The sequence below is a fragment of the Diorhabda sublineata genome, chromosome 5 (assembly GCF_026230105.1).
Source record: "Diorhabda sublineata isolate icDioSubl1.1 chromosome 5, icDioSubl1.1, whole genome shotgun sequence".
Lineage (NCBI taxonomy): Eukaryota > Metazoa > Arthropoda > Insecta > Coleoptera > Chrysomelidae > Diorhabda > Diorhabda sublineata.
Genome location: NC_079478.1, coordinates 33,298,462 through 33,311,086, shown reverse-complemented (window position 1 = coordinate 33,311,086; position 12,625 = coordinate 33,298,462). Strand labels below are relative to the sequence as shown.

Below are 12,625 nucleotides of genomic sequence, written 5' to 3'. Positions count from 1 at the left end.
TGACTGCTCAATACTCAATTTTTCCTATTTTCTGAAAAAAATTCACAATATTGTCATGGTGTTTTGTACGTAGAATTTTGATGCCATTTTTCGGAAGGAAATTTGAATGACTTTCGGTCTTAGCAAGATGGTGCAAACCGCACTTTTGTTTTACTGTTCAAAATTACTTTAATGAGTTTTCTAAGATAAATGGATTAGAAGGTGGGGCACAGTAGATTGACCAACCGGATCTCCCGATTTGTCGTCTCGAGACTATGATGGGTTGGAAGATGGGGCACAATAAAGTGACCAAATGTATCTTCCGATTATCGCGTTAAGAATATGATGGATTAGAAGATGGAACACAATAGAGTGACCATCAAGATCTCCCGATTTGTCGCATTGAAACTATGGTGGTTTATTGGAAGATGTGACCCGATAGAGTGAGCAACCGGATTTCCTGATTTATCGTTTTGATTCGATGATGGACTGGAAGATGGGGCACAATAGAGTAATCAACCGGATCTCCAGATTTGTCGTCTAGAGACTATGATAGATTGGAAGATAGGACACTATAGAGTGACCAACTGGATCTCCTGATTTATCGTCTCGAGACTATGGTAGATGAATATGAGGCACAATAGAGTGACTAATCGGATCTCCCGATTTGTTTCCTTGATACTTTTTATCTAAAAAACATAGTGTATACTTACAATTATACCTTCAGTAAAACGATTTAAAAATATTTTTTTCTCAACCTTACAGAAATTGAAATATTAACAATTTTATACATTGCCTAACAACTAAATATTTATATTGTGAGAAATTATTTATTATCTGTATTTCAGCTTTATCTAATTGAAGAAAATTATGAAAAACTGCAAGAATTAAATTTTAACGTAGAATTAGAACATTGTAGCAGTCTGCAAGATGTTGAGAGCTTAGAAAATCAACTATTTAAGTATCATAGTTTATTAAAAAATTCCGAGGTACAATTAATTAAGTGTCTCTACGCTAATGCATGCTTCCAAACGCTTTTATATCTTATATAATAAAAAATATTTGACAGGGAATATAATTTTTATTAGTTTATTGTAAAATAACATTATTTTGAATAAATATTCATTTTAGGATGAATTGAAACAGTGCAAGTGTCATTTAAAAAAATTATTAACACAAAAGAAAAACTTTGAAGAAGTGATTCAGTACTTTAAGCAGGAAATGATCATGATGGCAGAACAACTTGAACATTTACAAGGATTATTGGTGAGTGTGTGGCAAAGATACAGAAGTGCATTATTCATAGTAACTATATACAGTATGTCCACGAATTGAGTTAACGTTAAGGTGTAATTAATGTGAATTTTCAAGTTATAACTTGAATTTTTTGAAATTGAATATTTAAACAATTGAGGACCTTTCTGGAAATACTTTTCTACCGACATGTTTGCCATATATCGGCGACTTTAGTGGTTGGTAGTTTGGTGTCGCGTGATAATTGAACAGTAAGTGGTGGGACGAGTTGACAAGTTTACTTATTAGTGAAATAAAGTTTCATCCCCTTGAAAATGGAGGAAACAGTTGCTGTTGTCATGTCACCGGCCGGCTTAATCGCTAAATAAGGACAAAAAACGAATAACTAACGTCACAGAATGGAAGGACAATAAAAGATTAAGTTAAGCTTGAAAAAGCTATGTGACAAGGAAAGGACAGGAAAAACCTCGAAAATAAGGACCATTGCTGGCAAATGGATGGCGCCACTTAATGGTCGCTGTGATATGTTTAACTACATGTACCAAATTTGAAGTTATCTTCAGTTCGGGTCTCAACCCCAAAAGAGGGTTGTTAAACTGCTCTTATGAGACGTCATAACGTCGAAACTAGTCAATAGTTACAACCTCTTCTTGGAATTGTGAGCCATTGGGGATGTTAATATTGACAAAAAGGTCGATTGACATCACGCTCTTCATTCAGAGGAAATGTAATTCAATATTCGTCGGGGCATCAGCCAGGAAAGTAGTTGTTTTCTCCTTTTAAGAACGGCAGAATTAATTGTGGTGGCTTTAAGTTGTATAAATTCTTCTAAAAAGTTTAAATTCATAGGATTCAATATTCAAAATTAAAAAGATATAAGAAGAACTTACCAATGAATATAAAGAATAATATCACCGGAAATTGAAAACTAAATTTACACTTTTAGAGTATAGATAGATAGATGAGGATTAATCAACGAATCTGGAGTTTTATTGAATTATTCTAATGGAGTGAGAGCTCGATAACAAATCAATTTCTTCAAAAACTCAAATGTTAGAATGTTCAAAATGTTTGAAGAAAAACGTAACATGCCGAATGGCATATTATTTCAACTAACCACCCTCCAAAAAAATCATTTGGAGATAAATCTGTTGATATGGGAGGTTACTTTTTCGCGCAACGTGAAGAAATAATTCCATTAAAAAAATTATTGCCCAAATTATTTTGAAACCTTTCGTTTATTGTGTCTTTTTTTACTTTAAAGCAACGATAACCATTTCTTTTCATCTTTTGCTTACCTTTTTCAGAATTACAATGCTCCACTTGTTGATTTTCAAAAGTAAACGTAAAGTTTCACTCACATTCCTACTAAACTCTTACTGAACATTGTTTTCAGAGTGTTGGTGTAGTGGTAGTGTAAACAGTGTGTTCAGTATGAATGTCACCAGAAATTCCAACTTGATTACTACACTCTGATAAAGTGGAATTTAGTTTGATTATAATTTATCGCTAAGTTCTATTGAATTACTGGTACATTGTTAAGTTGGAGTAGGTGATATTCATACTGAACACACTGTTTATACTACCATTACACCAACACTCACAATTACACTATCTAATGAGCGTTTCGATAACCAAGTTATCGTCTTCAGAGACTAAAAGTAAAAGTAAGTATCTTCAGTCTCTGAAGACGATTACTTGGTTATCGAAACGCTAATTAGATAGGGTAATTGTGAATGTTGGTGTAGTGGTTATGTAAACAATGTGTTCAGTACTCGCAGATTGTATCTGAGTTGATTAAAAATTTTATATTTATATATGTTTTGCTAAATATTTTCTAATATTTGGACAGTTTTGCAAAACTTCTAAGTCACTACCATTTTATTTCAAATCAAATTCTTGCTCCTCTTAATAATCAAGGAATAATATTTATACATTGTAATCCTATAAACTGCCTTTGGTAGTTTCCATTAAGATTTTTTTTATCAACAAATTGATCACTTCATTGTATTTGTTTATTTTCAGGTACAACGTCTGAATTGGTACAAATAACAAGTTGTTAATATATTTGCAAATAAAAATGTTCCAAATTTTTTGACTTGTTTCGTTTTAAAAAATATTCTTTATTATTTTTGAGTTTTCTTCCAAAATTTGCCTTTAGAAAACAAAGGTACCAAAGCAAAAATATAATATATCAAAAAACAAAATTTTGACCAATTAGAATTTACAAGTTGCTTTTAAAAATATTTTGTTATTAAACTGGTTATAGCAACCAGTGTATCCAATTGGCATATGTAGAGGAGGGTTAGTTGGTCCCTTCTACTCACCCCAAACTTATCTAGCGTTCGGCTAAATATACTCATTTTTTTGTTACAGACTCTTTCCCATGGTTCGGCTCAAGAGGAATCTAATAAATTGATGTCGGCCTACACGAATATACAAGATCTGAATGAGAAGTTAACCAAGCAACTGACAATAGCCGAAGAAAAAGTACTTCTCGAAAGCCAAATGAATCAAATAAACGAAGCTAGGATAAACGAATTGGAGAAATTAATTTGTGAAAAGGAAATGGATGGAAAGAAGCACCATCGGACGGTTCAAAACATTAAAGAAAATTTAACTTGCTCCCTAGGACAAAATAAAGAACTACAGAGAACTATATCTTGCCTTACAGAAACCTTGTGTGAGTTCCAAGAAGCCGTTCAACATTATCAATGCGATAATTTGCACGCAAAAGAAGTTACAGGCATTTGTCAAAATCAGATTGAAATCTGCAAAGAAAAACTAACCGATCTTAAGGTCTTATTGGAAAAAAAGACATCAGAACTGTGCAAGATCCAAATGGCGTACAATAATCAACATAGATCTCTAAAATGTTGCCAAAGAGAATTGAAGGATATAAAAGATAGACAAAAAAATAAACAGCATTATTTGAAGTGCGTTATCGAGGAACTTAAAGATAAGTTAGTAAATACAGAAGAAGAACGTGACAAATATCTAAGAGATCTCAAAGAACTTCAAGAACAAATAACGGTTATCAAAAAGAGGGATGCCACCAGATGCCATGCAGAGATAGTTAGATACAGAAAAATTATTAGTGATTTGAGGAAGACGGTAAATAATTAGATATTAAATAAAAAAAATTGTCTAATAGTAAAACATTCCATAAAGTTTAGCATATTCCATTTCATTCAAATCATCAAAATTACATTTTACACTTAGTTACAGATCAAAATGGCTCTTAAATTGAAACTATCCGTCATATCTTTCAACTTTTACAACAATAGAATGCTTATATGGAAAGTCTTCCATGAAAATCATTACATACAGTATAATTTAGATGGTATCAGTCTAGCCGATTTCTGAACTTTATAGAAGGAAAAGGATTAATAGATCAGCTATACACCTTGAGCATCCCCATTGCCACAGTAAAAAAAACTAAATTGGAATCTATGTAATCGTTGGATACTAAACACACTGTTTATGCTACTTCAACACTCACTATTTCACTATCAGACGTGTCTTTAGATAACTTGGTTATCTTCTTAAAAGTTAGAAGGAAAACGGTTTACCTGTAACTTGTACTACCTTCATCAGAGACTAGGGGTACACTCAATTAACCTCTGAAAACGATAACTTGGTTATGGCCTTCAATAATTGAAGGAAAACGATCAACCTATAACCTATACTACCTTATTCAAAGATTGGGGTATACGCAATTTACCTCTGAAAATGATAACTTGGTTATCGTCTTCAATAATTGAAGAAAAATAATTTACCTATAACCTATACTACCTTCTTCAGAGACTAGGATATATTCAATTTACCTCTAAAGATGATAACTTGGTTATCTTCTTCAATAATTGAAGGAAATCAATTTACCTATAACCTATACTACTAAGGCTCAAGTAATTGAGAAATTTTTTACTTTTTATATTTTTTACACATTTTTTTCCATTCCAGTTAACGGATCTTAACAAAAACTTAACAAAAAAAGAAATACCATTCGAAAGTAAATGCAATAGGGAAGAATGTAAAAGGTACATTGAACAATTCAATGATGAAAAAGTTTCAGTTGGGGAAGAAGAGGAAGTGACTTCTTGCATAGATTGCCGCTGTGAAATGGATTTTTATCAAAGGGTAATTGAGAACCTCAAAAGAGCAGTAAGTAACGTTAATTCATTTTAACAATTAAATATGGTGCTCACAAAGATTCTTTAAGTCAATTTGTTTTAAACGGATGTTGTTTTGGTAGAGTTTGGACATAATATCTTTTTTTATGTTTTTAGAATGGTTTAAAAAGGATTTTAGCAGGTTCTATATTCTTCAATTTTTGATTTGTTGTTGACTTCTACTTCTCTTAGATTACAAGATTTGTATCATACAGATTTTTTCGTTTGAATATTTTTGATAGAAATTTTATAGTTCAAACACCAGATGTTGTAGAAGCTCATACTCATACTGTGACACTTCTATGGCGTTAATTTCAATATTACATTGATGAAATGTTTGAATTGAAGTTAATAGCATTTTATAAACTAATTTCTTGTTTGGCAACAATTATTGGGTAATGAAAAGGTATCCATTCTCAAGTATTGAGCTCTGACTTTATTCTTTCAAGTATTAATCATTCTAGAACTTTTGACAGGATTGGAACTAAGTGTATTATCATGTTCCCACCTTGTTTTTTTGGGACTATTATCACGTTTCACCTTGTAGATTGTTTAAGGAGTCGTTTTGAATTAGCATCCACTCTGTATCTATACTTACTTAGTATAGTGGACTTTTTGTATTCATCGTGAGTAATAACGCACATTGGAGAAAAAAAAATATGAAAGCTAATAATGTATCAAAGGAAGGCGCCTAAAAAAATTTCGAGGGCCCAGAACCCTTTTGTGGAATCAGCACTGATACAATTTTGAAAGAAATAGGGAAAAATTTAGAAATAGTGCGACAACAGTCTAGGGTTGAGAGAAGGGCTGACAAGATAGGATCGAATACTGCAATTAGCTAGGACAAGTTTTTGCTAAAAGTTTTAACACCTGAATAGACATCTCAAAAAACTCAACTTGGTGGAAAGAGGCAGCTACAAACCATATGGGTTAAAAAGGAAATATCCATCCACATACTTGCTGAATACAAGGCACCACATAATCTCAGGGTATGAGACCTGAGAGTATATAAGATAGAGCAAAAAGGTTTACTCAAACGGAAGCTCTTAAAATTATAAAAGGGATAGTAATAAAAGAACTACTTTATCTTTTGAATCAGAGCATGGCACTTGGAAGTATATTGGATAGAAGAGGAAGGTTTACCCAAACTGAAGCAGTAAAATTTATTAAATGGTGAGGAATAAAAGTCCTACTAGTTTCTGAGACAGTCTTCAGAAACTGAATAGAGGGGACACAATTAATAGTTCTTATAGGTCTCGTGTTTTTGTTGGAGATAACGCTCTCCATTTCCAATAGAAAATATATATATATATATATATATATATATATATATTAATGCATCTAAATGTTCTTGATTTTAGGTCTCTCTTTTCTTTTAAAAATTATCAAAAAAAAACTAATTTTAAATCAGAAGAGACCTAAAATCAAGAACATTCAGAAAGCTTTCCATTAGGAAATTATATTTCTACCTATTTTTTTAGGTAACAGATTTAAAGAGTAGACTCTTCGATACTCAAAGGAAGAACAAGCAAATGGAATCGGAACTTATGGAAAAAGAATTCCAAGTTGTAGAAATATCAAAGACCCAATTGGAAAAAGATAAAGAATATAGTGAGCTCAAACAAAAATTGATGGACAGGTAAAAGTTGCTGTATATGTTATTGATGTACATGATGTTCTCAAATTCCCTTTTCAAAAAATATAATTTTTTTAAAAATCAATCAAAGTATACATATTCTATTATCGATTTTAGATTAAGACAAGCACACTTGGAGGAAAGTCGATTTTCAGAACGATCAAAACAATTCGAAAAAGAGTTAACGTCTCTACGGAGAGAATTGGAACTGAAAACATTGCAATTAACTGAGTTAGAGCGAAATTCTCAACAACTCAATGGTACGAAATGTGTGCAGTTGGCGTGTGCCCAAGAAGAAATTAATGCTTTAAAAGAACAGTTAAATAGATTATTGAAACAACATTGTGCTATAAATATGGAGGTAATTATTTTTACCCAATTTTTATGTTTTTTAAATAACTTTTCTGATGCAAGTACCAATAAACAAAGTTTTTGTAATTCAGTTGATAGTCTAGACAACAAGTTCAAAAACCTGTAAAATAGAGATAACATAACAATATAAGCGATAGCTCATTGGAATCAGAATCACCTGTAATAAATGTTTTGGTGCTGGTGAAAACTTGCAATTTTTATAAACAATATAAGATGAAAAAAAAACGGTATTTAGTTTTTCTATAATAACTCGAAAAATATTAATATTTAAGCAACTTATAAAAATGATAATTTACACTTTTAAATAGTTTGGAGTGAAAATCTTTTCATTAATTACTAAATTATTTTGAATTAAGTTTAACAATTTGTTATAAATAAATTATAAACAATGCTTTATTTTCTTTCTGAAGCAAAAAAAATTACATAACCATCTATATATAGCAAAATGCAAAAAAATAACTTTTATGAACATTTATCGCAGTATGAAGTATGTAGGGGAGCTAGGACTTTTTAATCGGATATTTCCACCTATTTAACGAGCTTATTTCAAAATTGCTTAAATATTGATATTTTTTGAGTAATTAACGAAAAATCAAATACCATTTTTTTCCATCTTCATTTGTTTATAACAATTGGATTTTTGTACATGTACCCAAATCCTTTAAAAATTTTTTTCTAGAGGTGATTCCAAATCCAATGAGCTATAGGTTTTTAGGACCTTTATCTCTATTTTTCACCACAATCGCCACAATCTTTAAGTCGATTTTTTTTAATGATCAACTATAGAATATTTGCTGCTTATTGGAAATATCGATGTTCAAATATCGGTTTACCACTTCATATTATAATAAAATTGAATATTTATTGGAGTATTAATTATTTGATTGAATTGATTTCCAGAACCAAAAATTGCATTCACATAGTACACAGATGCAATCTACAGTAACTAATCTCGAAGAAAAAAGTGAACTCCTAAAAACGCAGGTCGAGCAATACTTAGTGGAACTTCAAATGGTACAGAGAGAAAAAGATGCACTTCATAGAAAAAATCAAGATTTACTGCGCGAATTGAGATCGTTACAGTCATCGTATGATGATCAGCAAAGGTATAATGAGAATACTGTTAAATCCCTTGAAACTGAATTGAGGGAAGTTAAAAAAAATCGTGACGATATATATTTAGAAAGTAAGACTGTGGTGGAATATTTTCGTTTGTGGTTAAACGAACAGAAAAAAATTAACGATTACACCATGGCCAAAGAGAAAGATTATTGTAAGACCATTGATATGCTAAAGCAACAAAATAAGTATGTGAAAAATATTGTTTTTGTAAAAAATACGGAACTAACATGTCCTGTTTTATATCTAACAATTTTCTAACGTTCATATATTTAAAGCTACTAAAATTATCGATTGGTGCTGGTGTTTGTTGTGACTTGCAAATCTTGATGATAAATTTGAGAATAACTTATAGGGTGTTTCCTTTCCTTCTTTGGGTCTCTATCAATTATCTTGGATATAACCATTTTGTTGACATCTACTTTGAATTATTTGGTGGTAGTTTAAGTTAACCACGTTGCTTAAGTTTTCCCCATTCTGATATCATGGGCGCAGTACAATAACTTGACTTTTTTTTGAAATTGTGTTACATCTGGTTTATAACTCTATGATTCAGTTCTTTCTAATGCTATAACTAGATAAGTCGTTCGACTTTTCAATTGGTGGCGCTAAATATGTTTGGAAATTGGTATCTCTTAAATCCGAATAATTTTTGTTACTACAAGCTGATATTTTAAATTACCTACTTCTTGCTGGACCAAGATCTCACTAAATCCAATTATCTAGTTGTTCAATTAACGTATTGTATATATTATATTATATATTGTATGTCAGTTCCAATTTTGATTTACAGCAAGTTCTGTTGTAACTATCGTCAAATATTTTTTTCTCTAGGATTTCCCAGAAAAACGATTTTTGTAAATACCTAGTTGTTGCACTAACCCCCACGATATTATGTTCAAGGTATACTACTACACTTTAGCAAATAATCTGTATCTTTTAAATTTTTTCTGATTTAGCATCTCAGAGCCATTAGTTTTATAATGAGAAATCTATGTTGTTATTGAGTTTTTTGGTATAAAGAAAAAATATGAAACGAAAGGGAATCTTAAACAATAAAAAAGGGTCATAATTGACAGTAAAGGGAAAAAAGGTTAAATTCGTAAAAATAATAATTTATTTGAAATTAACCAATCAATATGTAGTGTTCCCTCCCCTAGCCCTAATAATAGTTTTTACATGGATCAAATAAGTTTCTTTGCTCGAACTTGTTCAATATTATCCCATTCCACAGCGAAGCTCGTTTTGTAGCCCGAGATTTTTTCTTAAGTTCATCTCATAAATGATCGATAGGTTTTAAGTCTTCTTGTAAATACTGCCATAAGGAGCCTGCACCAGTTTCAAGCAAACAAAGTCTGTTTTTGCTTGACCAAATATACTAAAAAAATTGTATGATGCTAGATACTAATATTTGCTTTTTGAGTCAAAATAGTTTAATCACTAACCAATACCTTAAATATTGTGGTATATAGTTTTTGTTTCTTCATTATCAAATAATTTTTTAGTGGTCTTCCATGTGGTTACCAGGAACAACGACATTTTTCTAAAAATATAAACACACTTAGAACGACGCAAGAAACTTGTCCGTCACCATGGAGTTTGGGATCGCAGGGCACGTCTTCAGGACATGACGAGAGTCCTTGTAGAAGTCCTGGTATCAACGAAAACTGTGATTGGTACTCTCCTAATTTTAAGGTATTAAATTTTTTAACCCATTTGGATTTACTAGTATATGGAAACCTTAAAAAACAGTCGTAAGCCAATCGGTTCGGTACTACTTCCTGCTAGACACTTATCTACTATATTTTTATCACTCCCATGTATTAGATAACATTAATTTGGTTTTCTTGGTAAAAACAGTGTTCTATTAATTTAATTTGTTTTATAAAAAAAAAAAAAAGAAGAAAAGGCATAATTTCCGTACAAGAGGGCGACTATCTCATCAACCTTTTGTATGATATAAGAAACACACATGTTAAAATGGCATTTTAGACATATTCGCATGTTTCCTCCGATTATTCTGCTCAGTATTGACCACCTGATTGTACATCTGGTCTAACTTTATGTCATACAGAAAGTGTAAACTTGGAATGTCACAGGAGATATTTTCTAATGATATTTCTTCTAAATTTTAGTTGGAATTTTTAATGAAGTATAAACATTCTGGATAACGGAATCAATACTACATGAGGAAAATCCTATTAAACATTTTCACACTTCAACAATTGACATTATGAATTCATGAATCTATTCTTTCTATGCCGCAATTGTTCTCTTGGTTTCTGATACTCATTGTTTCACCGAGTTACTTTGTTTTTCTCATTTCTCTAATTCCAGCATCAAAAGCGAAAACCATCATTTCATTCGTTGGTACCTTTTAGTAAGTTATTATATGAATAAATTTGAATGACAAACCTTAAGCATATTAATTAAAAGAATATTAAACTTAGTGAAATGTGAATACAGTTTACCAAAATGTTGGTTGTGGAAAACAATGTTTTGAGACAAGTCCTAGAAGGATACATCAAAGAAGTAATGATTGTTGTTGCTATTAAAGTAAAAGCTAAACGACATTAGCTAGATATGTTGCAGCAATTTTCATTAAACTCAATCGTTTTGATACATTTATGTATTGAAAACATGATGGCAAAGATGTGAGGTACCTAGTTGTCTTTATCCTATTATGTAAAACAAAGATGTCGTTATTCTTTCATGCTGTCTTCTCAACTTTTTCATTATGAGGCAGAGTAAATAACAATACCCCAGCCTGAATTTTATCTAGAAATAGCGCCTGAATCGATTTCCACATCCTATGATACTGTGTATGCTATGGTTTTTTTTGTCTTTTCCTGTTACCTTGTTTCCCTTCATGGTTCATAATAAATACGTCACTACATACTAAGTAAAGCAAATGTCTTATAAATTAGACTTTTACTTTAAATTATTTTGAATACAAAAATTATTGATAATGTATTACTTTAGTTAACCCTACATATTTTGTCTCAGAATGATTCGGAAGAAGAAATGGAAGACGATGAAGACTGGGTTAGAAAAGTAGAAAATTTGGCTGCTCAAGTTAGGAGAACTAATAAAATGTGGAAGCATAAAATGGAAAAGGCTGATTTGACAGTATCGAAAGATTGTCAAAAATAATTATAATTATTTTTATTTCTAATTTTATACAAAAATATACTTCTAAATATTGATGTTAGTTTTTTTAATTTCCAGTAACATATTATGTTTACCAAAAAATTATTTGGTACATTCACTATTTACTCAAATTGCATAATGGCATTCACAGTATTCTATTTAAGTATGGCCACTCAACATAGATTTTGAATCCATCCTAGTTTCCTTGTGGTAACAGTAGAGTAATAATGGAAGCAAATATGGTACCATTTATGTGGTGCGTATACTTTGCTATTTCTCACTTATTGATAAAATCCCAAGATATGTGCAATTCCACTTTTAGGCTATATATAGTATTGACGCGTGCTACACAAGGTCTATCCACACAAGGAAACAAAAACTAGATGTCTTTGCCTTGTGTCAAAAGTTTGTGAAGTATCTTGATACCAATAAAAATTTTATGAGAAAGTCGGTGTAATTTAAGCATTGAAAATTTCAGAAATAATCCAACTTCTACTAATAATGTTTATTTTTCGATAATCTCCAATATTCTGGTTTGAAGTTATTTAAAATTGAATCACCACATACACATTCTAAACTCTGTACGACAAGGCTAATTCGACATAAATTTATTTGCACGTCATATCGTTCATAGTAGAATAGTGGGCAGAAAAGGGCGATTCTACATACAGGCTTTCTAATGGACCTGTCGTGCTCCACTTATATCCAAAGGCCAATATCCTTTAAAATGCCGATCAGTCTCTAGCTTGAAATTTTTTACGAATTAAGATATGATTCCTTACCAGTCGAAGAAGGAGAAACTGTAGAGGATTGGTTACACTGTCCGATGGAGACCCCATGATTGGCTCAGTCACCTCATCAATGAAATCCAGCAGCTGTTCTTCCATGAAGACGTTATCTGGTTTTCTGCTCTACTCACGGCCAGCTGCAAATTCGATCATCC

General features: G+C 31.3%; 1 protein-coding gene across 9 annotated transcripts in view; it reads left to right on the top strand.

Moving 5' to 3' along the window:
- LOC130444136 (uncharacterized) overlaps nucleotides 1-11,738 on the top strand; it is a 57,717-nt gene extending 45,979 nt beyond the window's left edge. For 6 of the 9 annotated variants that reach the window (XM_056779169.1, XM_056779165.1, XM_056779164.1 and 3 more), the window contains 9 exons: nucleotides 828-968; nucleotides 1,111-1,245; nucleotides 3,610-4,347; nucleotides 5,197-5,397; nucleotides 6,887-7,044; nucleotides 7,159-7,402; nucleotides 8,314-8,720; nucleotides 10,038-10,227; nucleotides 11,539-11,738. In XM_056779169.1, the coding sequence (XP_056635147.1) occupies nucleotides 828-968; nucleotides 1,111-1,245; nucleotides 3,610-4,347; nucleotides 5,197-5,397; nucleotides 6,887-7,044; nucleotides 7,159-7,402; nucleotides 8,314-8,720; nucleotides 10,038-10,227; nucleotides 11,539-11,685 (2,361 nt within the window). In that variant the 3' untranslated portion in view covers nucleotides 11,686-11,738. The remainder of the gene's footprint in view (nucleotides 1-827; nucleotides 969-1,110; nucleotides 1,246-3,609; nucleotides 4,348-5,196; nucleotides 5,398-6,886; nucleotides 7,045-7,158; nucleotides 7,403-8,313; nucleotides 8,721-10,037; nucleotides 10,228-11,538) is intronic. The other 3 variants (XM_056779167.1, XM_056779171.1, XM_056779170.1) reach the window with 3 other exon arrangements.
- The last annotated feature ends 887 nt before the right edge of the window (nucleotides 11,739-12,625 follow it).